Raw genomic sequence first — 27,265 nt, forward strand, 5'->3', positions numbered from 1 at the left:
CAAAATACCCCACCCATATACCAGGCCGGAGGAGACAGTTTTTATCTTTTTGGATGTCTGAACAAAACAGATGTAGAGTGTTGTCTTCATGGAGAAGGAAAAGGATTTGGTTGTTTGGTTATGCTGGAAAACTAGATATGTGGATGCTTTTTTTGTGTGTGATTAGCCATTGTTCTTGCAAACTGATATATGTAAGCATATTATTACATAGGGTTTCATGTGGTCTGTCTTCAGGAATTTCACATTTGCATATCGGCAGACATACTAAAAAAAAGTGAACCCGAGAGTTAAAATACTGTAAAACAAATGGATTTGCCAAAACATTCTATCTTGATTATCTAATCTCATTGCTTTTTATTTGTGGTAGTAAATTTTTTGCACTACGTCTAAAATTCCTACCGACTCTATGTAGACATGTACCCCGCGACAATAAATTGTTTCCTGTGAGACGTCTTTGAGAAGGACATCCGTGATCCTGACCTTTATTTCTGTGATCCTACCCAGACCTTCGCATAAAGATCAACAGAGCAAAGAAGAACAAGCGGAAACATGTCTGCAGTTACTATAGAACAGCCAACCAGCTTCTCGCTGAGAACTTATCCAGACTAATGAGCCGAATTTGGTGAAACGATTATCATATTTTCTCCTTGTTGGATTATTTGTTTTGATTTAACTTGAATTATCCGGCTGATTGACTTTGAGATGAATTAGAGCGTCCCATTCTCTATTGAGTTTAACCTTTAATGCTGCAAGTGTCTAATGTGAGGCTCCCTAATACTACTTTTGTAGCAACTTTGAGGATTGCGACATCTGAGAAGGCAAAACAAGAAGCTGTCTGCAGCCTGTGTCGCTCACTGGCTTGTAAATGATTTACCTCACCTCTGTTGTGGTCTCTTCTCTCGCTGTTCCCCTCCGTTTCCCTCTCTCCCTCTCTCTTTCTCTCTCCACTTCCCCGTGAACTCCTCCTGCTGGTGCTCGGCCCTGATGGATGGGGTTTGTGTTCACATGCTTGTTATTGGCCAGAGCTCCAGGGCTCAGGCGTTAGGTTGTGTTTATGAGAGGAGCCTGCACTGATTCCATGATAAAACCAGATGTTCCCTTACAAGGCTTCAAGCCTTTCCTCGACGAGCTCTCATGTCCATATCAGGTATAACCTTCCTGTTGTTCTCAGATCTACCAGCTGCTGAAGTATATGTTACTCTGAAACTCCTTAGTGGTCAAAAAGAATTTGTGCAGAGGGCATGAAGCATGTCAAGTGTGCTGACCCAGTACAAAAAGTCATCTTTTATTGCAGTTGCATAGAGTGATATTGAGCTTATTTTTTCTCCTTTCACATCCTCTTCAGTATGTGTAATGAGAAGATAACATTGGGTCCTTGTCCAGCCTTGTTCGTCACCGATCCAGTTCTTTTGCAATCTGTAATTGCTTTTACGACTGTTACCATAGGCACGTTTAAACTAGTGGCTATTTTCTTTTGGCTGTTTGTTGTTCTATGAACGTCAACACATGTCCTGTGTAACTGAATGGAATGCTCTTTTGTGTTTCTCATTTTGGAGAGGAGCTAAGAGAAATGGGCCTTCGTGTTTTATTACACAGAGGCCCAAAATAATAAAAATAATACCTCAAAATAATAATAAAAAAAGCCATTAATTAGTAATAAAAATTTCAAAAACACTCTGAATCAGCATATAAAGCCCAAAATTATTCATTTTCTCACAGATTGAGACTTAAACTAGTAATCTTTTAAAATTAATAGCATGTTTGTTTCCTCTTGACTGGAATAATATTAGTATTGAAATGGCCTGGCCAGAGTCCCAAATCTGCTAAAGAATCTAAGTGGGGAACTAAAGAATAGGGTAGTGGTGGGGAGGCCTTCCAAAGGTTATAGACTAAGGCAGGGGTGGGCACTCCTGGTCCTCGAGGGCCGGTGTCCTGCAACTCTTAGATGTCTCCCTGGTCCAACACACCTGAATCCAACAGCTGAATCTCCTCCTAAGTGCAGTCAAGTTCTCCAGAGTCCTGTTAACGACCTCATTATTTGACTCAGGTGTGTTGAAGTAGAGATGCATCTAAAAGTTGCAGGACACCGGCCCTCGAGGACCAGGAGTGCCCACCCCTGGACTAAGGCTATAGAAGATTTCGAACATGCCATTTAAAAAATAAAAATGAAAAGATACCAATCATTATTTCCCTCCCCACCCCCAAATTTTTCTCCATTTGTTTATCTTTTTATAAATACCCATTTCATTTTCTGCCAGGAACACATTTAAATAATTAATAATCTAAATTTGTCAGGGGTCTTAAAGAATTTGGGCTTAACTGTAAGTAAGTGTTGCTTCAGAATTGTTGTGCTATTTTTTGTTTTGCATATTTTTGCTCAAGGAGATATATAGGGTGCTCTATGCCGGTAATTCAAACCTTCTGTGGTTGACATAAAGACACCAGTTCTAGCATTTTTCTTCTTTATTAATATAAATAGTGTAATTTTTTGTGTTAAGATAAAAATGTTTAAGTTCATAAATATTTATAAATGAATGAGTTATGTCAATCAGTTATGTGTACCCCCGGTAACCCAAACCTCTCCATAAAAGAAGTTGCAGTCGGACATTTTCAATCAACACGCTATAGTAAAGTGTGATGCAGCAAATCCATGGTCTGAATGTAATCGGATCTTATCGTTTTATTTTAGCTGGCTCAGGTTTGGTTGGCAAAGTTTATTGTGTCATTGTATGACTTGATTGTAAAACTTAACAACATTAGTATTTTAGAAGGTTTCAAAGAGAAAGGAGAGCAAAACTGTACAGCTTAATGAACAGACAACCTTAACTTCTGATGGAATCACCATGTCTGTTGTAGGCGTCTGTGTCAAATAGACTTAAATAATTAATGTGAACAAACATCTCGGTATAAAGCTTAACTGGGTTTATGATTTTTACTTGGAACATGACAGCTTGGAGACGGTTTAAAAGAAAACTCTTGGATTGAGATGACCTTTGTCCCCTGGCACATACTCAGACTTTAATATTGCTAACCTTCAGTGCTTTAGTGTAAACAAAACCTTGGATTGACATCGACAGCAGGAAGTACAGCTTTAAGAAAAGAAAAACAGGCTCCAGGTACATGCTGTACCAATAAAATAAAACTCATTTTGTTTTCCTCTTTTCATATCTTGAAACAACACTAAGATTGGGTCACAAAGTGAGCACCCATTTTATTAAATTTGTAGTTTTAGTACTTGGTAAAAATGTAATATTTTTTTTATGACCTTGCAAATTAGCGTCAGCAGAAAGAACTTTTGAGAAGCAGCATTCGTAGTATGCTACTTCGTAGTATGCTACTTCGTAGTATGCTACTTCGTAGTAGCATTTGTAGTATGCTACTTCGTAGTAGCATTCGTAGTATGCTGCTGGAAGCCACCTATCACCAAAGGTCACCCTATCTTGTGTGATAGTGATGAATTGCTGCATTTCAGGTCATCAGAAAATGTGGACCCAGATAAAATGTAACCTGCCTGCATGGCCGACACTGCTCACTGTCTACCACTATTTATAGGGGCATGATTTACTGAGTGGTTTCTAGTAAATATGGGGCCAAAGTCATGCCTGGATGAAAACCCTTTATGTGTTATATGAAGTGGCATATTTTTTTTTCTTGCTTAAAAGTTTTTAAAACATCTTAAAGTAAATCTGGCTCCCATCTGCAAAGCCCTCTTTGCGGTTATTTTTAAAATCCTTTTCTTCAAAACACAGAGGTTTAGAATAGAAATGGTGACACAGCCAAGACACCAGAGTCTACCTGACAAGCGACTGCGACTTTAACAGGCACCCTTTTAAACAGTACGTCCAAACAAATCTTCAGCAACTGTTTCCTATCTTTTAACAGTTTATACATGTGGTTAACATTTTCTGACTTTTATTTTAGCACAGTCTTTATAACAAAAAGGAAAGGGAAGCAGAAACAGCCACGTTGTCACTCACATTCAAATAGAACTTCATTTGTTTTTCTTCTTATGTGGTATGCAGACTGTATTTTGCCAGCATTTGGTAGCTTCCTGCTGAGTTTGGGTGTCTCGAACAGTAAAAAAAAAAAGTTTCAGCCTGTTTGAGCATGAAACATACCATTGTGGGAAAAAGTTCATCAGTGACGCACTGGGGTTGACCTTACTCATATTGTGGCATTTTTGTTGTTCCTGCATGTTGTTTTTTCTCGTTGTGAAAGCTCCACTTTATGTGATCAGCAGCAGCAGCAGCAGCAGCAGCAAGCCTACAGAAATGCACCATATGAGCCAAAGCTAATAGTCATGCACAGATATTTTCATTAATAAGATAACACTTACTTATCTTCACAGTTTGTCTTATTCTTTAGGTTTAAATTTTTACATATAATTCTGTCCTCTATCTCTAACTCTTCAGTTTCGAAAACTATTTCATGTTGTTTGATGTAATTTATTTTTAAGAAAAATGTGAGAAACAATTTATTTGAATATCCAGTTGATGGGTTGTTTGTATTATGTAGTACATCATAGGTCAAGAACATGTTCTTGTACCATGACCCATTATCCTCCGATGCTGTCTATTTGGTATCCCCAGCATTAAGAGGCTAGTTTTTTTTAATCTGTTTTTTACTTCCACATTGTAATTTGGACATAATGTAGGACAATCACACAAGTAAAAAACACCCTCTAAAACCTCTTAACCTTGATTTTGAAGTTTAATGGTGATGGATTTTAGTCTTATTTGTGTTCATGTTTCCTCAAGCTGAAAATCATACATGCAATATTACAAATTCATTCATTTCGTTGAATTGTGAAATAATCAAAGTTAAAATAATACAGTTTGATATAATAAGATAAACCTTAAAGCAAACTCAGAATTTTTTAAATATCACACTCACTTAAATAAGGTATACATTTTGGCTGTATTTTGTGGCTGTTTCCTCATCGGTACATGTGAATTACTTTATGCAGAATTTTTTTTTTTAACAAAATTCACTGGTGATGCATTTTTTCTCTAGAGACTCATCATTGACAATAAAAATGTGTTGCTGACAGATCTCAGATCAGTGCAGCATGACCTCAAAAATTTTTTCAAGCAGTTTCCCTGATAACCATCTTTCTATTCATGAAATGTTTACCTGGATTTATTGACTTGTCGACATTGTCCATCCTTTTAACCTTCTGACTGACTTTTTTACAGCTGTAACAGAGCAGGGACTCCTGTTCTGTCCTGTTCATTTAGATTCAGTTGATCTAAATGTTGCTCTTTGAAATATTTAGTGCAGAACTACATTCCTGCAGTAAAACAGCTACCATACAGCATTGGTAAAACTGAAAGTAACTACAGCAGGTCAGGTGCATGGCTGTTTATTGATATGTGCCCCACTTTGATACTTTTTATTGGAATAGTCAAAATATTCTTTGAAAAATAAAGAAAAGATATAAAGCTGAATTTAAATTTAAAAAATTTTCTTTGGCTAAATATTATACAAAAGTATATTTATATAACAGTAAACGTTACAAAAGATTTGATGGCTTTAATACTATGATTATTGAGAAGGGTATGCATTTTCTTCAGACCATTTCTCAAGAAAAAAAAAAAAAAAAAAAACATGTTTTCTTTAGAAAATACTTGTGTCATGGGTGCTGTGGTGGTGCAGGGGTTAAGTGCAGCCCACATAAGGAGGCCTTAGTCCTTGACGTGGCCGTCACAGGTTTGATTCTCTGCCTGGTTACCTTTGCCGCATGTCTTCTCTCTCTCTCATTACCCTATTTTCCTGCCATAGCACTTTCAAATAAAGGCCACTAGAGCCAAAAAAAACGTTAAAATAATAAAAAAAGAAAATACTTGTCATTTTTTAACCAAAACAAATTTCTCAGTTCAATGAAAATTATTTAGATCTGAACCTGCAAGGGCCACAAATAATTTTGATCTTATATGTCTTTACGTTAGAGACAGTAAAGGCAGCAGGAGCTCAGAATTATCGCTGCAGGAAGCACAAATAGTTGTAGTTTTGGTTGGAGACCTAATAAACCCAACATAGAGGAAAGTCTGCTTGAGTCTTTACGTGTCTTTCTCCATTGTTTCTCAAAGCAGAGACAATGGAGAAAGACACGGTCCTGCAAATGGGTCTTTTTGCCAGCAAGGATTTTGCTCCCCTATCACTGTAAAAGCAGAGCAGGACTTTTAAGGGACATACCATAATTTATCAGACAAAAGCAGCGCTTTCTGATTGTACCGATAGCAACCAGTATCATGCAGGTGTGTGTCTAAAGGCTGCGTGCAGTTCTTCTACTAAATCATGTAAACAAAGTGCCCTAGTAAAACCACATGCTGTGCCTGTGAGACAGAAGATGAGAGAGCTGCAAGCACTGCTGTTTTTGTAGCAGTAAACTTTAACTGACTACAAGTTTACACTTCTTCTTTGTGGAAAGAAAGCGTTGTTGATATAGGCCAGACAGGGTTGGATGTTGGATCACTCCGGCAGCTGATCAGTCATTTAGTCCTATCCAAATTCCTTTAGCTTCCTGTTATTTCTGGTGCTATTTTTAGTTGAGGTTTCAGTTAGATTTAGTTAACTTCATAAAAATTCACATTCTTGGACAACACAGAGGACAAAGAGTTCCAAAGTTTACTTTAAAATGCTCCACAATAAATTCACTTGGTGGGATTTTTAATGTAATATGCCAACATGATGTTGCTAACAAAGTCCACGCTGAGAAGCGGAACTTTTCCACTAACAGAGTGGGCCTCATTTGCAAATGAAGTTATGTAAATCTTAACATGGCTGAGACAGGACGCGAACCAGAGTTCCTGATGAGTCACAAGTGGCTTCATATTTAATCCAGGAAAATAAAAACGACATGAAGAAACTGAGCTATCATTATGAACATACATGACAGTTCAGAAATTCAGAGGCTTTGGTCCATTAACCTCATTACAACTCTCAAACAAAATTGGCAAACAAATTAAGATGCAACCTATTTTCTTGTTAGTTGTTGTTAAATAGGTGACTGGGGCTTTGTTTTGTTTTTATTGAGGACAGGGTTCTTCTTAGACGACTTCTAGGATAACTGCACTAGTCTGGTAAAAACCAGTCCCTTGTTTTATGCATTGCTTGTGTCTGGACCCTGAGGAACAATTGCTTGCTGGAGGTGTGGACCCTGTTAAGTTTTAAAATTTACCCTATTGCTAATGTTTATCCATGACATTTTCAATACAATGCTATGAAGCTTATTGGAATTAAAATATATTGAGAATCTGTTTATTGGAGATACAAACTCTACATTGTGACAAGGGTCAAGTCAGCATTCAAAGTTTAATGTGTTATAATTTAGCAGTCTTCGATTATTGGTCCAGCCTACATGTTGGTAAGCATACTGCCCTCATGTATTATAGTTTAGATGCGAAGCTGTGTAGAGGAAGCAAGTGATTTTTCTTGGAAACTGCTTTCACACGGTGTAACAGTGAGTCACTGCAGGCGTGTCAAATGACAAAAACTCAGCAACAAGTTGAATAAGACATTTAGACATGCAACACCTGGATAGCTTGATGAAGTGAAAAGCACAATGCGTTTCTGCGCTACAGAAAGGCTCCTCTGTTCACATTGTAACATGTTTTTTCAGGTTCACATTTAATGTGGAATATCTGTGCCTCTAGGTTAAAATACTGTAGGCTTATATTTAGGAGGATTGTTTTTTAGTACTAAAAATAAAAACATAAAGACCATAACGTAATTACTCATACTCATTAACTCAAATGAACTGCTGCATCTAATCACTTTGGCTCATATTTTTTCTTGTTGTCTGTCAAGGATGGACAGCAATAAGTCTCAAAACATTCTGAATAGTGTACATTTTCAGACATGCTTGCAAACCCGAGTTGGCTGCAGTCACTAAGTACTTCTTTAGAGCTGAAATTGGACATTTTCTCTTGAAAAACTTGTCCATTGTCTATAAACAGTCTGTTGTTATATATTAACAATAGACTGGGGTGAATTGTTGCAGTGTTGAAGAGATTTAGAAGTGCTGTAGACCTGCTGTTCTAAAAACATTGAAATGCAAAGTAAGAATTATTTTCTTGACTAACAGTTAACCTACTATCTTTAAATGACTTCTTAAGTTCCCATTTGCACCGGAGAAGACTTACTGCTTCAGAAAATTGTTACAACTCTTGTCAGAGCGTGAATGGTCCTTGCAGGGTCATAGTGAGGTCTTTTGGGGCATAGTGATCTCCCCATTAAACTGTTGGTCTACCATTGTTCACCAGCTGCTTTTAGAGTCTTTGGATGTGAAAAATATTCCTTTTCTTACATCTATATCCACATATTCATCCATTGCCTATACCTACTTATCTTTGCGGGGCCGCAGGAGTCCTGGTGCCTGTCTCCAGTGGTCATTGGGTAACCTGGAAGGTACACCCTGGACAGGTCAACAATCCATCACAGGGCAACACAAGAGATACACAGGACATAGAACCATACACACACTCATACCTTGGGGTATGCAACTCCAGTCCTCAAGAGACAGTGGCCTGCTTCATTTAGATGTGTCTCTGCTTCAGCACACAAGTCAAATGATCAGGTCATTAGCTGTACTCTGGAGAACATGAGACAATACTTAGAAGGTATTTCAGTCATTTGATTCAGGTGTGCATTGGGAAAACATGAAATTTGAACCAAGGGCTTTCTTGCTTGAAAAGGCAACAGTGCTACAAACTGTGGCATTGTGCAGCTTTATATCTATATACATATACTGTAGGTATTTACCTCAGGTATTTACAAGAGCTAGGGACCAGCAGCACTCGTGAATAGATAAACTCCTTGAATACTTAAGAACTCCTCTATAAACGTTAATAACTGCCTATTTTAATTGTTCAAATGCCATATACACCATATTATGCATGAACACACACAGTGGAAGCTGTAGCGGTCTACCTGTCATAGAAGCTAACATTTACAGTCTTTCTTATCTCCTCTCTTTGGGGTACAGCCAGTCAGTGGTTGGACAGACTTTTGGGCAGACTGTTTTGTTAAAGAATATTTCCATATTCTTGTCAGTTTGCCCTGAAGACACTCGGATAGCTTCAAGGGCCCTATTCTCTTGTAATTACCCAACTGGGCCTGTTAATCTGTGAATGGCTGCTGTGCCAGGTAGCGCTGTTGCAAAAATATTTTTACAAGACTTTGGACCTCTTGATTGTCTGCCTGATTTCACCAAGGAAGAGTGGTTTTCTTCAACATGTAAAACGGCAAGCCTGGTCCTCTAGTTATATCAGCTAACAAATGTACTGCAAACAAGCAGATTTTTAAGTGTATCCCATTTGTCTTTTAGTAAAAAAAAAAAAAACTCTTAGGGGAAACTTTATTGTGCATTATAACGAGGAAATAATTACCATGACAGCGATTGTTCATCCTGCCATGATGACAACTTACACCTGATGTGTTTGAAAATCCAAGAAATTGATGGTACAATAGAATTGCTACCTTTGGTGTTAAAACTATCTATTTTTCCACAATGAAAGCATCAATACTGCATTTCTGTCTTAAAATATAATTAAGTGCAATCATTAATAACAAGTGCTCTACCAAATTGGTGCTGTAAAGAATAGAACACTGTGTTCAGTTATGTAATGGGTTTTATTGTCACTTATATTATGATTGCAATAAAAACATCATCTGTGTTTGGGTCTATATTGCCCTTCCCCTGCAGACACAGAAAGTAAAATTTTTAGAAAAATATTTCAGCTTCCAGAAGGGTATATATTAATTGTTTTGTGTGTTTGCATCCTTAAACTGACACATTTAAAGAGTGTGCTTGTTTTTTTTTTCTCTTGAAAACCTTGGCAGCCACAGAGCTATACTGCTTTCATAACTAAACATAGTCTCCAGACGTCTCCTCTGCTTTGCTCTTCTTCGTGAATATCACGTGTGTAAAGATGTCCTTTCCCTCCGTCTCTCTCTGTCTGTACAGTACAGTACATCATCTTATTTTCACTGGGTGTCTTGACAGCCAGGAGCCTAGACCTCATCATCAGCGTGTGCATGTGTGGTGGGCTGCTGCTGACGCTGTATGTCGCTGCAGATTGACGTCAGCATTGCTGTGCTTCTCTCCATACAAATGAGCTGCCTGCCTACGTAGCATTGACAGGTCTCCCCACCATCCCCCATCCCCGACACTGTCTTATTAGCATGTTTTTATCAGTTCTCGCACCTCTCACACTGCAGGCGCAGGCTAATATGACACAGGGGTGTAACTAACTGGCCGTCTAATAGCTTGCACAGGTTTATTGACTCCAGTTAGGAAATATTTACGATCCATTTCAGATTGAAATATTGTGCGAGTTTTATAATGCATACCTGTGTTTGTTTATATGCATGTGTGTGTATTTTAAATATTTTTAATTTGGTTCGTAAATATTTGCCTTATATTTTTTTATGCATGCACCTTCTGAGTTTGTCTGCTACATATTAGAAAAGTGTGCATAAATAAATGGTGGGGATTTTTTCTGTCTGAAAAGATATGATCTATAAATTACCTTTATGTACATCCTCAAGCAAGTTTGCCCATAGTGTCACACAGAGTCACAGAGGCATGAGATATGACTGGTTGTAAATATTTTAAAATAGAAAAATTAATATAAAAACAACTTTATTTCCTTCGGAGCCATGTAGATATTTTGTAGGATGAAAGGTAGCCATCGAACACACTTTTATGTTTTAAAATGAGAAAAGAGATGCCACACTGAACTGGTTGTTTTGTTGGGAAAATTATGGAACTACGTGAATAAAAAGATGTCAAAGTGTTGATGTTAAACCTGCTGTCTGTTTCACGGCTGCTTTACATTATAAAGGAAACCGCATGATGTTGTGTTTATGAAGATTCATGAGCACAGGTGTCCGAGTCTCCTGAGTCACATATTTCTTTGTTGAGTTTTTATGCGATCTCTAAAAAAAAACATCTGTTCATTATAAGTTTTTATGTCACCGTTTGCAAAAGCATCAAACCTAAAATTTGAGTCTCGACTACAATTGTGGGGACACTTGTGGCTGTTCCACTGTTTCAGCCACCTCTTCCTGTGTCAGGGCAAGTTATAAAAGTTTTCTGTTTGGTGTGTGTGCGTGCGTGTGTGTGTCTTGTGTAGCGATTGAGGTTAAATGAAATGCATGCTAGGATGGCTGTGCAGATTGTGCAGTCGGTGCGCTCTATTGTGCGACAGCGACATTTGAGAGTGTCTAGCTGCCTCAAGATCTTATGTGGAATCTAATATCTACCTGTATCTCACTTTCTTCTTCTCTATGTCTTCTATTCTTATGCCTTCTTTAGCGTCCGCCTCTGTTTCAGCTCTTCCGTCTCTCTCTGTAAACAAACAGAAGGCCAGCAACTCTGTCCTACGGCCTTCTCCCGCCATCTGGTTGCCATGGTGTGCGGACCATTGTTTGTTGGCCTCTATGTCAGGTTGCCATGGCAGGGCTTATTTGCCATATTAAATGTTTGGCAGCATTGTACAGATGCTGATGACAAACACCCAACATCCCACTTTGATCAATGAAGCAGGTACTGATTAGAAGGAGTGGACCCACTGATCTATTTAACAAATGTAGTCATAGATTTGACTTGCCCTCTTTGTGAGATGTTTAAGTTGTGGTCTTTGTAAATAGAGTCCATAGTGTTCTCAGATAGTGATATCTCATAAATAAAATAATCTACCTATAAGAGATGTGATTTATTTATATATATATATATATATATATATATATATATATATATATATATATATATATATATATGTGTATATATATATATAAAAAAAATAATCTACCTATAAGAGATGTGATTTATTTATATATATATATATATATATATATATATATATATATATATATATATATATATATATATATATATATATATATATATATACTTTTAACATGACACTGTCTGCCTTGTTTACCCATGACTGTATGTTTACATTTTGGGATTAGGCTGGTGCTGTGTGGAAGAGCTTTTTATTTAAAAAAAATCTGTCCTGTCCCCCTTGTGGCAGAAATGGAGATTACGTGATGGCTTAATCCACTGTTACAGTGTTGGAAGTTCTTGCATACTTTGAACAAATAAGCAAACTGTATCTGTATCTTACACCTTTGTATTTATAGATTCACAAATTAAATATGTATTTTTTTAGAACAATGTCAACAATGTCAAATTAGGACCAGTCTGGTTTCTTTGTCCATTTGTTTGTCCCTTTCATGCTTGTATCAATCTAAGGCAAAACTAAAGCTGTGAAAAAGATTGAACATAGCAGAATAATTAAGTTCAGGTCTAAGCAGGATATTTTAAATTAGAAAAGACTAAATGATATTTGCTTAGAAAAAGTGAAACTAAGCTTTGGTACCTGATAGATTACTTCTGATATTTAAATTCTAAATATGGAACCAATCTGGCATTATTAGCCAGCCGCTTTGAACAGCTATGCTTCTGTATAGTGCTTAAGCTTTAACAACATACTTCTCATTATTAGATATGCATACAGGCAATGAAAAAGCTCTTTTGAGACACCATTAACTCTTTTTTGTCTTATTTTTCCACCCTATGATGTCCTTGTGCCCAGGGTGGTGAACCATAATAACAGCCAATGCATCACAACGTTTCCCCTTTAATCAAAGAGAAAGTAAAAAGGAGCTAAATTTAAAGCCTTTTCCCCCCTTTTCCATTGTATGTATGGCAAGGAAAATACTAAAAACATGCACAAACCCTGCTTAAATGCTATCTTGAGCAATTAATATCTGCTTGATTTATATCACAATCATACTTGACACTGGAGATCAGGTTATTTCAGGATCACCAGTGTAGTGTTACACAACCTGTGCCAGCTTTGACCGTGCTGTGCTGTAAAGTGTGAGAGCTCTTGCATGGGTACCAACAGATAGCATGGAAATGCTGCCGATTGACGTAGTTGGTGCTTGATAAGATCTCATAACTCCATTGTAGACGCACCATGGTGGTTTTAGTGGTTTGCTTTTCTGCTTTCTGCTCTCAGTGAAAGGCCTCTGTGTGCAGTGCGCAGCCACACCGTACCTGGAGAGGAGAGAGTGCATGAAGTGGTGCAGGAAATCCTTAATGTGAACTTTTACTACACTGTGTGTTTAGATAACAGGCAGAATAAACTAGCAGAGGCTGTGCAGCTCTGCTCCTGACCTGCCTATGCCCCCTTTGGAGGAGGCTCAAAGTGGAGCACAGGTCGAGGCCTGTGGATATTTGTCATATTTTCTGTAACATATAAGCATGTATATGTTGATGTTTGACTGACAGCTGTACTTGTGTCTTTCAGATGATCTTGTGGGACTGGGATCTTAAACACTGGTACAAGCCACAGTATCAGGTCAGTACTGCATTTCCTTTTGCTCAGTTTTTGAGTTTAAAGGTCAATCAGGAAATATTCTTCTTTTCAAAGAGCTGAACTCACCTTTAGCACTTCCTCACATTTTTACTCCACATTGTGTAAAACCTTCCATACAATGACCCTTGAATCATGGCACTTTTTTTTTTTTTAATCTCACTCAGACATTTCTGTGTACCGTTTAAACTATTTGTGTAATCTGTCAAAGAATTCAGCTGCCAGAGGCCAAAAGTCATTGTTTGCTTGTGTTCTTGACAAAGTTGATCCAGTAGGAACATTTTCTGTTATGAAAGCTGTCTAAAAATGAAGGATTACACTGTGGTGGATTTCTCTTACAATTTATGAGAGTTGACTTTTGATTTATGCAAAGCTCCCTACTTTCAAAATGGAATATAGATGTTTTTTCCCCCCACATCTTTTTTTTTTATCACTTTTGTCTTATTTTGTAAGAGGCCAGAGGAAGAGAAGGAATGAGGGGAATGAACTTAGAGAGGAAGTTAACAATGATAATAAATAATGAACTCTTCAGTATTTTTCTCAGTAAATATTTTCCTATGGCTTTTGCCCTAAAATTCTCACCACATGTTGCTAACAACGTAAGTTAGTCACACATACAAAGAAACCAAGTGGAGCAGAAATGTATGCAATAAATTTGAACAGCAAAGGGAATATTTATTATAAATGAAATGTATGAAATACACCCCAAACTTTCCTATGTGGAGAGGGGTTGACTTTGATTTGGCTTTAAGTCTGGTAATTGACTGGGCCATTCTAGGATCGTTTTTTAACATATGTAGAGATTTCTTGGTAACATTATCTTGCTGAAAAGAATTGTTTTAGCTCCAGATTCTTATTAAACATTTCTCATTTCGTTACTGACTTCACAGTGCATACTTTACATTTATCCTCCCAGTTATATGGAGTTGTATTTGCTGAGAAATAGCTCCACACCATGATGTTTTTATGTTCAAACTTTACTGAACTATGTTTTAACACTGAGTTTCAAAGAGTTAAACTTTTATCCCAGTCTATATATTTCTAGCACTGCATTGGCTTAACCAAATGATCTCTAGCAATTTTTAAAAGGGCTTGAACATGAATTTTCTTCAGCAGTGGAGTCTGGTTCAGTGAGTAGGTATGAAGGCCATTTTTTCCCTTCTGCACTAGTGAACAGAAGTTAAATTGTCACCATCAACCTCTGACTGGGTTAGGGGAAGCAAAGCCTTTCTCTCAGCAATAGGACCACATATGGCAACAAATAATGCACATCATTAAAGATGCCCCCTGTCTTAACTGGGCCTCTCGTTCCTAACTGGGGGTTTTGTTTGGGTTCGTGTGGCAGGGTGCAGTGAGTGGAAATGGCGTGGATCTCTCAGTCATCAACGAGGCCAGGAACCTTGTGTCAGAGCTGCTGATGGACTCGTCACTGTCACCAAACACCGCCGCGACTCTGCGAAGCATCTCCAGCCTGATGGGGACGTTTTCAGGCTCGTGTCGCCCCAGGGTCAACCCCTTTACGCCCTTCCCAGGTTTCTACTCTGTAGAGGCAGAGGACTCTGCAGAGAGGAGCGACAGGAAAGGCATGAAGGTGAGCAAAGGTTTCGCCACAGCTATAAACCTACCTCCTATCTCTTTAAACTGTCCATATTGATGATTTATTTATTTAGTTTTGGCTTTCAGGAATTATTATGATGCATAGCACTGATAATGATATTAAGGAAATTGTGGAACAAAGTACAACTGGAACTCCAATCATGTGTTTGATAGTTTTGGGGAAGACTTTCTCTTACGAGGCACTTTGCAATTCTGCAATGTATTCAGTAAGAATTTCTCCCATGTCTGAAACCTTCTGTTGTGTCTATGTTTATTTTGCCTCATCAGACATTGTTTGCCAGATACTTATCTCTAATGCAACCTTCCTGTGCCTGCCAGGGTTTGAGTAGCAGAAACAGCCTCCCTACCCCTCAGCCCAGGCGGAGTTCAACCTCCTCCACACCGTCTGCACTCCCTCCGCTAGACTCTGCCTCTTCTCGCTGGGAGCGTAACAATGGAAAGAGACCTCACTGTGACCTCAGTCTGACCAGGTAGCACGACGCAGATTTATAGCAGGCTTACATAATGTTGATAAAATCCAGTTATATCAGTTATTTCCTCCCTAAAAGGATGTTTGTAGTTAGTTGTTTTTAGCTTCATCTATCTATATCTATATCTATATCTATATATATATATATATATATATATATATATATATATATATATATATATATATATATATATATATATATATATATATATATATATATATATAATCCCCTGATCTTAAGAAATTGAATTAAAAAACAGAAACAAAGTAATTCAAATTTATCTGTCTGGAAGGGGTTACAAATCGATTTCTAAAGCTTTATGACGCCAGCAAACCACAGTGGGACCCATTATGCACAAATGGAAAACATGGAACTGTGGTGAACCTTCCCAGAAATGAATATCTTACAAAAATGTCCCCTGACAACTCAACAAGGTCATATAAAAAGAACCCATAACACCATCTAAATAACTTCAGGTCACGCAATCCCCAGTTTAGCTCTGTTTTCATGATTCAGTTCTAAGACCTGATATGTTTGAGACAAAAGTCTCTTTCTCTTTGAAAATCTTTTACAAGATTTTGAATCTTGTGAAAGATTCAAAATATTTCACAAAAAGAGAGAAAAAGTGGAACTTTCCAAAATATGCATATTCCATTATGCCTGGTATAAACTAACAACATTAAAAAAAGCTACAGTAAAGCATGGTGGTGGCAGTGTGATGGTCTGCTGCTCTTTGTTGTAGAAAATCCTGAAGGTGAACGTATAGCGATCAATTTCTATTGACTATCTTATGTCTGAATAGCAAGACATAGATAGCTAGACAATGGCTACCTCAACTATAGGCATAGTCGTCTCTGGTTTTCACGTTTTGTTTTAATTGAGTTGGAGTAAAAAAAAAAGAAAACATGGCTGATGTGAGTTGCTGTGATATGCATAATGCTTCATCAAATGTCATAGGAGATGAGATTGTTTGAACTTTTTGATAACTAAAAATGACTTGCACTTTCAGTCTTCTTTATTATAAACTAAAACATTTTGTGTAAGTCAAAGATTGAGACGGGGCGTGCTGTGGTTGCGCAGGGGGTTAGCACGTCCCACGTTTGGAGGCCTTAATCCTCGACGCGGGTTCGACTCCCGGTCCCGACTGCTGCATGTCTTCCCACCTCTCCTCGCCCTCCTTCCTGTCTGCCTACTGTCGCAAAAATACGAGCCACTAGCGCCGCAAAAACTCTTCGGAGAAAAACAAGAGAAAAAAAAAGATTGAGACAATAGGAGCTACAAAATTATCCACAAAGCTCTGGTTTTCAAACTATTCCCTGCCAAACTTCGGTGATTACATATAAAAAACTAATTACTTTCTAGGTCTGGTTTTATTTAGCAGTCTGACATTTTGGAATTGAGAAACAGGGATCAATTGGTGCTGTAATTTCTTTTTTCTTTAACCTGAAATGTTTCACAAATCACACCTTAGAAAAGAAAAATTGATGTACGACTTTTACTACAGCATAGAGCTTCTTGCTGTTCAGAAGCATGTAGAAATAAAACTTTGGCTTCTTACTTTTACAAAACTTTGAGAGTTCTCAGAGTTCTCACAGAAACTGCCGTGGGTCTCTGTAGAATGATTCCACTAGATGGCAGGAGAGCACTTCAGTGTTGAAGGATAGATGAGCTTTGCTGTCCTGATGAGCAAAAACATCTGAGTTTGTGACTTTTTGTAACAGCTCAAGCCTGACCAACGGTCCCAATGCAAACCTGCTCACCATTCCCAAACAGAGGTCTTCCTCTGTCACCCTAACATACCACGCGGTCCCCAGAAGAACAGGTGAGGCTTAACTACCCAAACTTGCATATGTTATTAAACTGCTATGGCTCTGCTTCAGTGTTACCCCTTTATCTATCCCCATATTCTTATGCTCCTTTCTAGGCACGTCTCCCAGCCTCAGCCCAGTCACCTCACCAAGCCATAGCCCCCCCACACTAAATACAGGCTCCTCATCATCCCTCACCCCTCGGCTGCCCGTGGAGTTCCCCGACACAGCGGACTTCCTGACAAAGCCGAGTGTTAATCTGAACCTCCACAAGCCTTTAGTCAGCTCCACTGATTTCCAGCAGGCCTTTCGTAGCTCTACCTTCTCTCTGTGCACCAGGTGAGACATGTACTGCGGAAGTCCCATGTGACCTTTGTCTCACTTTATCCCAGTCTTGTATCAATAAATTTGCAGTACACATGCCAATATGATCTGTCGTTGTCTACTAAAGCTGTGGTCGTCAGATGCTCAAGGGAATTTCCAGCAGTGAGTCGGGGGACTCTCATCAGCTGTTGAACAGCGAGGCTCAACGCAGGCGCTCAGGTACAAACTGTCATGCCTACTGCACGCCACAGAGTGGAATCCAGTTATGCAGACAATCTCGTTTGGTGACCCAGTATAGTTAAAGAGAAACTCCTCTTTGGGTAGTTTCATATACTAATGCTGCCCTCTGCTGGACTCATTAAAATACTGCAATTGTTGAGAATAGACTTACATTTTAGACAAAAGCTATATAACGACATAATATAATAACCAGCAACTGCACTCTTTTATTCTTTCAGACTAGTGTTAACATTACATTCTCCTTGTGTTTTATTTGTGTTCACAGTGGTTGAAGGGCTGGAGTATGCTGGGGTGGATTTTATCAGGGAAGAGCCAGACGTGACGGGAGATGGGAAGCCAGACGCTAAAGGAGACCTGGGCGTAGTAGAGGAGGAGAAGGAGAAGAGGCCCATCACTGAGCTGCAGACTCAGAAAGCAGAGGTGAGCTTGATCAGACTGCTTCTGCTCGACATGAGTCACCTGGGTATTAAGATCAGAGAAGTGGGTACTTTTAATATTTGCCCCTCTGACCTAATGTGTTTTAAAGACTTGTATGTTGACTTTCATCAACCTACAGCTTCTTAACTTATGGTGGACATGCATGACATATTTTATTTCTTCTTCTTATTTTGTCTTAAAATTATTATTGTAGTTATTCCTTCTTTTTATGTGTTTGCTTTGTGGTTGTCTTCAGGGGGAACAGGAGTTCAGACTTGATTCCATGCTGGAGGACCATGAGGGTCTCATGGAGAAGATGGACACCTGGAACTTCCAGATCTTTGAACTGGTGGACACAACAGGAGGGAAGACGGGAAGGATCCTCAGCTACGTTAGTACCAAAGCGATAAACTCAACATTTACAGTTCTATTTCCTTTGATTATTTAAAGTTAATGACCTTATGAATATACATGTATGGACTTGCAAAGGAAAGAGGCTGTTCGTAACCAAAGAGAGCAACTTAAATTATACCAAAGATGCATGCTGTAATACAGTTTCCCGTTTTTATTTAAGCTCAAGTTCATGTCTTCCCAGGTGACATACACGCTTTTCCAGGATATGTGTCTATTTGAGATCTTCAAGATCCCTGTGAAGGAGTTCATGTCCTACTTCTGTGCTCTTGAAAGTGGCTATAGAGACATTCCCTGTAAGTGTCAAACTGTGCTGAGACCAAAACATTTGACATACTTTTTCTTTTTTTTTGTCAAACTGATCTCTATGTGTACTTTTCGATTGATTTCAGTGGGATAGACCTTTTAGGGATGCACCGATCTGACCATTTTGATTGATTGATTGGGATTAATATTGCTGTTATGACCAATAACAGATATTTACCTGTCATATATGCATAATTCATTTCCATACCCTTGTTGAAACCATGAAAAAATTACCATGCCACTGTCTTTGCTTACTTGCTTCAAGTAAAAGCCTATAATCCTGCGCTGCATTACTGTCAGTACATATCTTTACTGTCACTAAAAATAAACCCAAGCTATTATCACATGACCACCCTCCTCCCCTCCACTTCCTGAAACACATAAAAAAAAGGCAACAAGATGAAAATGACTATTGGTGATTAATATCGGACTGATACATAACTTAAAGAAACTGGTCGATAACGATGTTTGTGCTGATAAAACCTGCACTCAAGTATTTATTATATTGTTCCACAGGGATAAATTTCATTTGCACTGTTCTGCATTAAAACAGATCATAACCGGGTCCATGCTACAGATGTCCTCCATGCTGTTTGGTACTTAACCACTCGACCGATCCCTGGGTTTCAACAGATCCACAGTGAGCATGTGACAGGAAGTGACACAGGTAAATACTACCGAGTCATCAAAAAAAGAAACATCATAATTATCCAGCATGGTTATATGCATCGTGTTTTAATAAAAATCCATTGAGCACTATCTCCTCTCACCTTCTGATGTAAGATTTCTGTCATGTAGCACAATGTTTATTTTACATTATACGTTTTCTTCCTTATCTTTGATAATATATATTTTTTTAGTTTGTACTTTTTTGTGTCTGTCCTTAATAAGATGTCAAACTGTTTTATTTTTTCCCAGATTCAGATAGTGGAATTTCCCCAGGCAGGATATCATACGCCACCTCCAAGAGCTCCTCCATTTCAGATGACAGCTACGGCTGCCTGGCCTGGAACATACCTGCCCTGGAGCTCATGGCCCTTTATGTAGCAGCTGCAATGCACGACTACGACCATCCTGGTCGTACAAACGCCTTTCTAATAGCCACTAATGCACCTCAGGTAACCTGTTGGTCTAGTATATTTAAATGTTACTATAAATAATGAATGCATTTACTGACGAACATTTTCCTTTTAAAGTTTTGCACACCCCAGAGGTTCTTGACAATATAGTGTAAGCATTTACTTGGCTCTCTTGTGAAAATGTATACTTTTCAAATAAGTTCTTTTATTGCAGTAGTATATTTTGAGAGATTGGTGATTGGCCGATACTTACAGGTGAAGCCGATCTTATCTACTTCAGAAAAGGTCTTAAAAAAAAAAGCAAGTGTCCTCTTCTGCTGTGCAGAGAGAGACAGGTTTGACTGACAGACCAGGCCACAGGTCATGTCTGCACATTTGTAGTTAACAATAGTCATCCCTCTGTTGCCAACTCAGCGACTTACTTGATATATTTATCAACATTTCCAATTTGATACCATGTCATCAATTTGATACCAAGTTAGTTTGGGCGACTGTGGCTCTATGGGCAGAGTAGTTGTAGGTTCGATTCCAGCTTTCTCCTGCCACATGTTGATGTGCCCCTGGCAAGGCACTTAACCCCAAACTGCCTACTGATCTACATATCAGTGTATAAATGCGTGTGCATTTGTGAGTATAAAGCGCTTTGAGTGGTCGTAATGATTGGAAAAGCGCTATAGAAGTTCTGTCCGTTTACCATTTACCAGCCAAAAATGGAATTGGCAGGTCAGACTTTTTAAGGACAGGTAATCGGTAATCCTTCCTGTTTTGAGGGGTGGTTAGAATAACTTGGCCTCTTGGTAATGTGTAATACCCCAGTGAAGCAGAAAGTTATGCATTACAAATGAAAATTTCAATGACACCGATCAAGTGAGACCATTTTGTAGAAATTGTTAGGGTCACCACTAATGGTGTCACCAAAAAATAAATACATGAATAAGTTTTTTTTTCCCCCCCACATATATTTCACAAATAAATGCATTCAAATTAAATGTTGGATTTTTTTTATATTTCAGTGTAAGATTTTGTTGCAATAAAATGTATATTTTCTAGGCTTTCTTGACATATTCAGCAGCAATGTTAATAAATGCAGAGGGTGATATAGTCCTAAAATCTGTAATTTTTGTCTTTTTAAATAGGTAGAAATATATCCTGGAGGTTTTACTCCCACCTTCCTCTTTTATTTAACTCAAGTCACCTGACTTGCAACAACAGTTTTCCAATGTTTCTGTCCTGCATGAAGCACATAATGCAACCTCATCCATTATCTCTGTCTGCCATCCACTGAGCACAGAGGGTCATTGTTTGCTAAGCTTTCAACCTGACCTTTAAAAGGATTTTTCTTTTCTGAAAACCATCAATCGTAAAGCAAATATCAACTTTGGCGTCTGGGCTCGAGGCAAACCCTGTGAGTGAGATAATCACATGTCTGGCTCTCTGCTGTGTTCTTAACCAAAATCAGTGGATGGGTTCATCAATTACTCTTAATTTGAACGAATGCTCTTTAAAGTGTGCCAATGTGTCACTGCCAAGATTGTTCAAAATGTTCACTTATACTATTATCATAAAATTAGCAAAAAGTTTCTCTTTAGCTTCCCCAGTTTCTCTGTCTCTCCTTGCACACAGATCCTACAGTTATGTTAGGTGTAAAACAAATTCAAATTAATTTGAATATGTGGTGGCTGAAGATCAGCACAATGTCACACTAAAATGTAAAATGCCCGGATGTTGAAATGTCTGCTTCAGATGAAATAAACTTAACTACAAGCTTGAAGAGGCACCTGGAAACAAACAGAGCCCAGTAAGGAGAAAAAAGAATCCTGGTTTTACAGCCATAAACAGGAATGGTTAGCTTTTAAAACATATTTCATGAATTGATTGGACCAATGAGAACGACAGACTTCTGGTGTGTTTGTGTCAAGCAGGCAGTTACAGTTACAAAATTATTCCTTAGTAATGCTGTGGAAAAAAGAAAAGATTATATGGAGAGAAATAAAAGTTTCTTTCTTTTCATTTTGCTTTTGTGGTATTTTGTATACTTTATTAGCTGATAGTCTTTGAACATGTTTAAGTACATATCTGTACTTACAACATTAAAGTTGCTGCATGTAACTTTTGCATTAAAAAATGGTTTTTACATACTTGCTCCTGGTCAGAAACAACCAATCAGAGCCAGGAGGAGGGTCTTAGCGCTGTCAATCGCTTCTGTATGCGCTTCAAAATGTGCTACTGGTGCAGAATCAAATTACCACTACAGGGAAACTTTTTATCCATCATCAGTGGCCATACTAACTAGCCTGAGCATTCGTGGCAGGCTCCGTTGTGGGGAACTAGCTGTAGCCTAGCAGTGGGAAAGGAGGATGTGAGCAGCACCATGTGCAATAACAATGTATTCAGATCTGTATCCATTTAACACTAACATATTTACAAGCTTCCATTTATAAATTCTCTTCATCCAATCTGATTGAAATTGTGTTTAACAATGATAATTTGGGAAAAACATCAGACTCTACACCTCTAATTGCATTCTTGTTCTTCAAGAACTGCTTTTATTGAGTCTGAATGCTCACAAACGCCACATTTTTCTGAATTTTATGTGTAAAACACAAGGTTTAACATTTCACAAGGCCTCATATTGTCAATAGTCCATTTTTCTCTATGTACTTATTCTTGTAATTTGATAAATAATGTATGCAGATGTCTGTAAAAGACAGCAGTGTTTGTTCAACTGTGTCTTATTTTCTTTAGGGTGTATTTTTCCTTTAGTTTTACAGGTTAATATTTAACTTGAGTGTTTTTCCTTGCACCCCTTTTCCTTAGTTATTTTCTGTTCAACTGCTTTTATGTCATCAAGCAAATGTAATACAAATGTAGATCACATGCAAGACTAGCTACTGCTCACGTAAAAGGTTCATCCCATTGTTCTCTATAATGCACACGAGAGCAGGAAAAAATAACCACTTCTTCCAGTTTTGATGTGTTTTCACAACCAGTGATAGGACTCTCACTGTCTCTGTTTAGTCAAAAAAAAAAGGGTCAAAAGAAAGGAGATGGACCTTGAACTGGTTAATTGCTGATGGTGTGGTGAACTACCGTCTGCATCAAAAGACTGCTACATTTGTCATTGTGTTTGCCTTTAATCATTACAGTCATTACACTAAAATATGTCTAATATGTCTTTCATAACCATTTATCTTTGTGCGTTTTTATCTCTTTTATGGATTTTTTTGTTGCTATTTTTAAATCCTTCACAAATGGCTATGTCTTTGCAGATACATTATCTAAAAAATGCATTAGTGAAGCTTCTTAACTAAGCATTAGGAACCACCTTACTCTGCAGTTCGTCACTTGTTTGTTTTGTTTCTCCTGTCAATTACAGGCAGTGCTGTACAATGATCGCTCAGTCCTAGAGAACCATCATGCTGCATCTGCCTGGAGCCTCTACCTGTCCCAGCCTGAGTACAACTTCCTGGCCAACTTAGATCATGTTGAATTCAAGCGTTTCCGCTTCCTTGTCATCGAGGCAATACTGGCCACAGACCTCAAGAAGCACTTTGACTTTCTGGCTGAGTTCAATGCCAAGGTGCACTGTCACACCAGTCATAAATCACATCATCATTGATCTCCTCATTTTTGGAATCTGTTATGGTAAAAGAAAAAAAGGCATCCATGTGTGTTTGTTTGTTAAAAGGTAAACGATGTAAACAGTCCAGGAATTGATTGGACCAATGAGAACGACAGACTTCTGGTGTGCCAAGTTTGTATCAAGCTGGCAGACATCAATGGACCGGCCAAAGTCCGAGACCTGCACCTCAAGTGGACAGAAGGCATTGTTAATGAGTTTTATGAGCAGGTACAGTCTGTACAATAGTAGAGCAAAGTTTACTCACTGGCCATTTTATTATTCATGTGGCATAAATTCAACAAAGTAACAGAAACATTCCTCAGAGGTTTTCTTTTACATATCAACATAATGACATCACTGTTTCATTGACTGTAGATCCAATATTGGAATCTCTTGTTCCACCACATCCCAAAGCTGACTGTAGGATTACAATGAACTCATTGTCATGTTCAAGAAATCGGTTTGAGATGTTTTGAGTCAAAGTCACCATCAGTTACACAGTGGTCTGCAACAATAAGTAGACTTTTGTAAACTGTTTAGCTAGATGTAGCTAGAACATATCTCTCACAGCATTAGAACACCGCCAGCAGAAACCTGAACCGTTGATGCAAGGCGGGATTGTTTCATGCTTTCATGTTATTTTCTCCAAATTCAGACCCTTCTGTATTAATGTTGCAGCTGAATTCGAAACTCCTAAGACAAGGCAACAAATTTGCAATCTGTCACGGTCCAATTTTGGAGGATTTGCTAATTCTAAAATCAGTTTCCTCTTATTAGCTGATGGGAGTGGCACCCATTGTGGTCTCCTGCTCCTATAGATAATCTGTTTCAAGATTCAGCTTGTTGTGGGTTTTTATTGGGTTTTTTCTATAAACCAAGGAGATCGATCAGCAGACCAACCCATTAGTTTTGTGCCATTTTCAAAGTGGATGGATGGATGTGAAAAAATTAAAGGCTCAGAAGGCCCTCAGAATGGACCGGATCATGCAGAAGAATTATAAAATCGATTTTTTACATTATGTTGCGGTTATCTCTGTTTCATATATGCTTCCGTTAAACTTTGTAATGACAATACTATGAAGATAATGATGCGTTTGCCTATAGCTTTGGGAATGTTTGACCTTTTCCAAAATAGTTTCTGTTCTGCACAATGAAACTTTAGGAATTGTTTATGAAGAACTTTTGGACTGAATTAGTTTTTCTTTAATTTTAGACCTTTTTTTCTATATTTCATTCCTGAATTATAGGAATGAATGCTACTTGGATCTCACCGTTCTCTGCAATAGAGAAAAAGTAGCGGAAAATTGCTTCTTTTTTATCTTTTACCTTTGCACTGTGCTTACCATTTGAACTTTTGGTGAATTGCGGTAATATTTATTTTTTTGATCCATGAGCGTACACCCACCCCCATCCCATTACAACTAACATTTTTTCTGAATCAACCCTTTGAGAAACCTCGTCATTATCTAAACGTCAATGTTAATACAACGAACTGGAGCAAGCACACAATTCAAAAAAGAAAAACTTAATGGAGAAAGTTAATTGACATCTCTTAATTCCTCTCACAGATAGAAGTCATTTTAAATCTGCCATGTTTGTTCCCCTCTGTTTGACTTCAGTCTTGATGGACTGAGCTAACTTTTAATCAGGTTTCTCTGTACTCCATAATGAAAGCACAAGAACCTGTAGAACACGTATTTGTTTTATTTCAATTAAAAAAAACAAAATAATCTACTCTAATTCACAATAGTTAAGTACTATGTTTTGATAGTTTCCCTGGACACTCCCTTATGATCAATAATGGATGGACGTATAAAAACCCATCCCTACCCTGACTATTAGTTAAATAACACCTTAAGAGAAACCTTGAGTCAGATTGAGCAGACCTTGAACACCAGTTTGAATTTCTCATCATGTGTCTCATTGAAGCAGCTTCTAACTTAAGCTTTTGTTATCTGCAGGGCGATGAAGAAGCAAGGTTAGGATTACCCATCAGCCCCTTCATGGACCGCTCTGCACCGCAGCTGGCCAAGCTACAGGAGTCCTTCATCACCCATATTGTGGGACCTCTCTGTAACTCCTACGATGCTGCCGGTCTCCTTCCTGGTCACTGGGTAAATGAATCGGAATCAGATGAAGAAGATGATGAAGCACAGGAGGACACAGATGAAGAAGAAGATGAGGAAGATGAGTTAGAAGTTGATCTTGGAACAGGTTAGATTTAACAGTCACAGCTCTTTTAGTGATTCTCATTTGATTTGAGGGGCAACTTAATTTTAAAAGCAGTGATGTGGCTTTTGCTTCATTCATGCTTTTAAAGAATATTTTAATATGTATGGCTACTTCTCTTGTTTTTTGGTAACACCGCTAAAACGGAGTAAATGAAGATTCCATCTAAAGCGCTCCACACCAAAGGAATGCAAAAACTTTAGTCTATGATATCCAGGAACTTAAAGGCCTACATGCTTTTTTCTGATTGGCGAGAAAAATAGGACTTCTCGTGATTGTTGTTACCATGTATTTTAAAAGCGCCACCTGGTGTTCAGTCCTAGTCATTCCATATGAATCTAATGTCATGACACTGACAAGAGTCTGACATTTAATCCATTTTGTTTTATGTTTGTTCATTTTTGCATTGGGAGATTTTTTTCAGTTCTTCACACCAGCATGCATTTCCTTTAAGATGTTTGTTTCCGTTACTCACTTGTAGGACGGACGAAAGGTCGTCGCAGGTTGTTCAGCTGCATCATGCAGCACCTGACAGAGAACCACAAGGTTTGGAAGAAGATCATTGAGGAGGAGGACAAGAACAAAGAACTTGGCAAACAGCAGCAGCCGGACAGCTTGCCCACCTCCCCGTCAGATGACATCCAGGTCATCCAGGAGGAGGAGGAGGGGGAAGAGCGTCAGTAGCAGGAGGACAAAGTGAATGTGCAAAGCTGCACGAAAAAGCAAAGGAGAAGTTGTGGAAGTACTGAAGTTCTTCAACCATCTGCCTTTTACTGACACAGAGACAGAGAGTCAATAGATGCACATAAAACATACTTTGTTCCCGCTCTATCCTGAACACACACATTAAATGATTCACTGTGCAGACACTCAAATGTTAAAACAGTCACGTCGTTTTTCAGAGAAACAAAAAGGCCTTACTACTGTGAGCGGATCCTTACTGCAACGGTAGGGGCCCAACCCCTATGCACTTTCATCCCATGGAGAGTCAAGTGCAAACAGACATAAAAGCACCAGAACCAAGGGTAAAGGTGCAGAAGAGGACTGTGGAAGGGGGTCCAGCATTAACTTTTTCTCCATGGTGAATTGGCTGTGATGCTGCCTTGAATGCAAAGCGCTTAACACTTAACACCTCCTTTAGGTACAAAGTAGTTCCTGTTTATTTAAAAAAATTAAACGAAAGGTAGAGGAAAAGTACTGAAGCAGGTGGTATCCTTAGCCCTTACCAAAGTGAACAGTCCGGAAGACAAGAGACTGAAACTGCTTCAGCCTCAGTGTCAAGAAATATATCTATATCTATCTATCTAGTATATATATCTATATATATATATGTGTATATATATATATAGAT

The 27,265-nt window shown here is 38.3% G+C and overlaps 1 protein-coding gene across 1 annotated transcript in view; it reads left to right on the forward strand.

The window, feature by feature from the left end:
* The window catches only part of pde3b (phosphodiesterase 3B), a 48,360-nt gene extending 21,095 nt beyond the window's left edge, over positions 1-27,265 (forward strand). Inside the window, exons 2-16 of the mRNA XM_023332780.1 lie at positions 13,326-13,376; positions 14,737-14,982; positions 15,327-15,478; positions 17,200-17,300; positions 17,403-17,625; positions 17,738-17,829; positions 18,116-18,270; positions 18,524-18,658; positions 18,863-18,974; positions 19,538-19,651; positions 19,903-20,102; positions 23,440-23,643; positions 23,752-23,913; positions 25,647-25,899; positions 26,396-27,265. Of these exons, the coding sequence (XP_023188548.1) occupies positions 13,326-13,376; positions 14,737-14,982; positions 15,327-15,478; positions 17,200-17,300; positions 17,403-17,625; positions 17,738-17,829; positions 18,116-18,270; positions 18,524-18,658; positions 18,863-18,974; positions 19,538-19,651; positions 19,903-20,102; positions 23,440-23,643; positions 23,752-23,913; positions 25,647-25,899; positions 26,396-26,598 (2,403 nt within the window). The 3' untranslated portion in view covers positions 26,599-27,265. The remainder of the gene's footprint in view (positions 1-13,325; positions 13,377-14,736; positions 14,983-15,326; positions 15,479-17,199; positions 17,301-17,402; positions 17,626-17,737; positions 17,830-18,115; positions 18,271-18,523; positions 18,659-18,862; positions 18,975-19,537; positions 19,652-19,902; positions 20,103-23,439; positions 23,644-23,751; positions 23,914-25,646; positions 25,900-26,395) is intronic.

Source organism: Xiphophorus maculatus, chromosome 4 (genome assembly GCF_002775205.1).
Source record: "Xiphophorus maculatus strain JP 163 A chromosome 4, X_maculatus-5.0-male, whole genome shotgun sequence".
Lineage (NCBI taxonomy): Eukaryota > Metazoa > Chordata > Actinopteri > Cyprinodontiformes > Poeciliidae > Xiphophorus > Xiphophorus maculatus.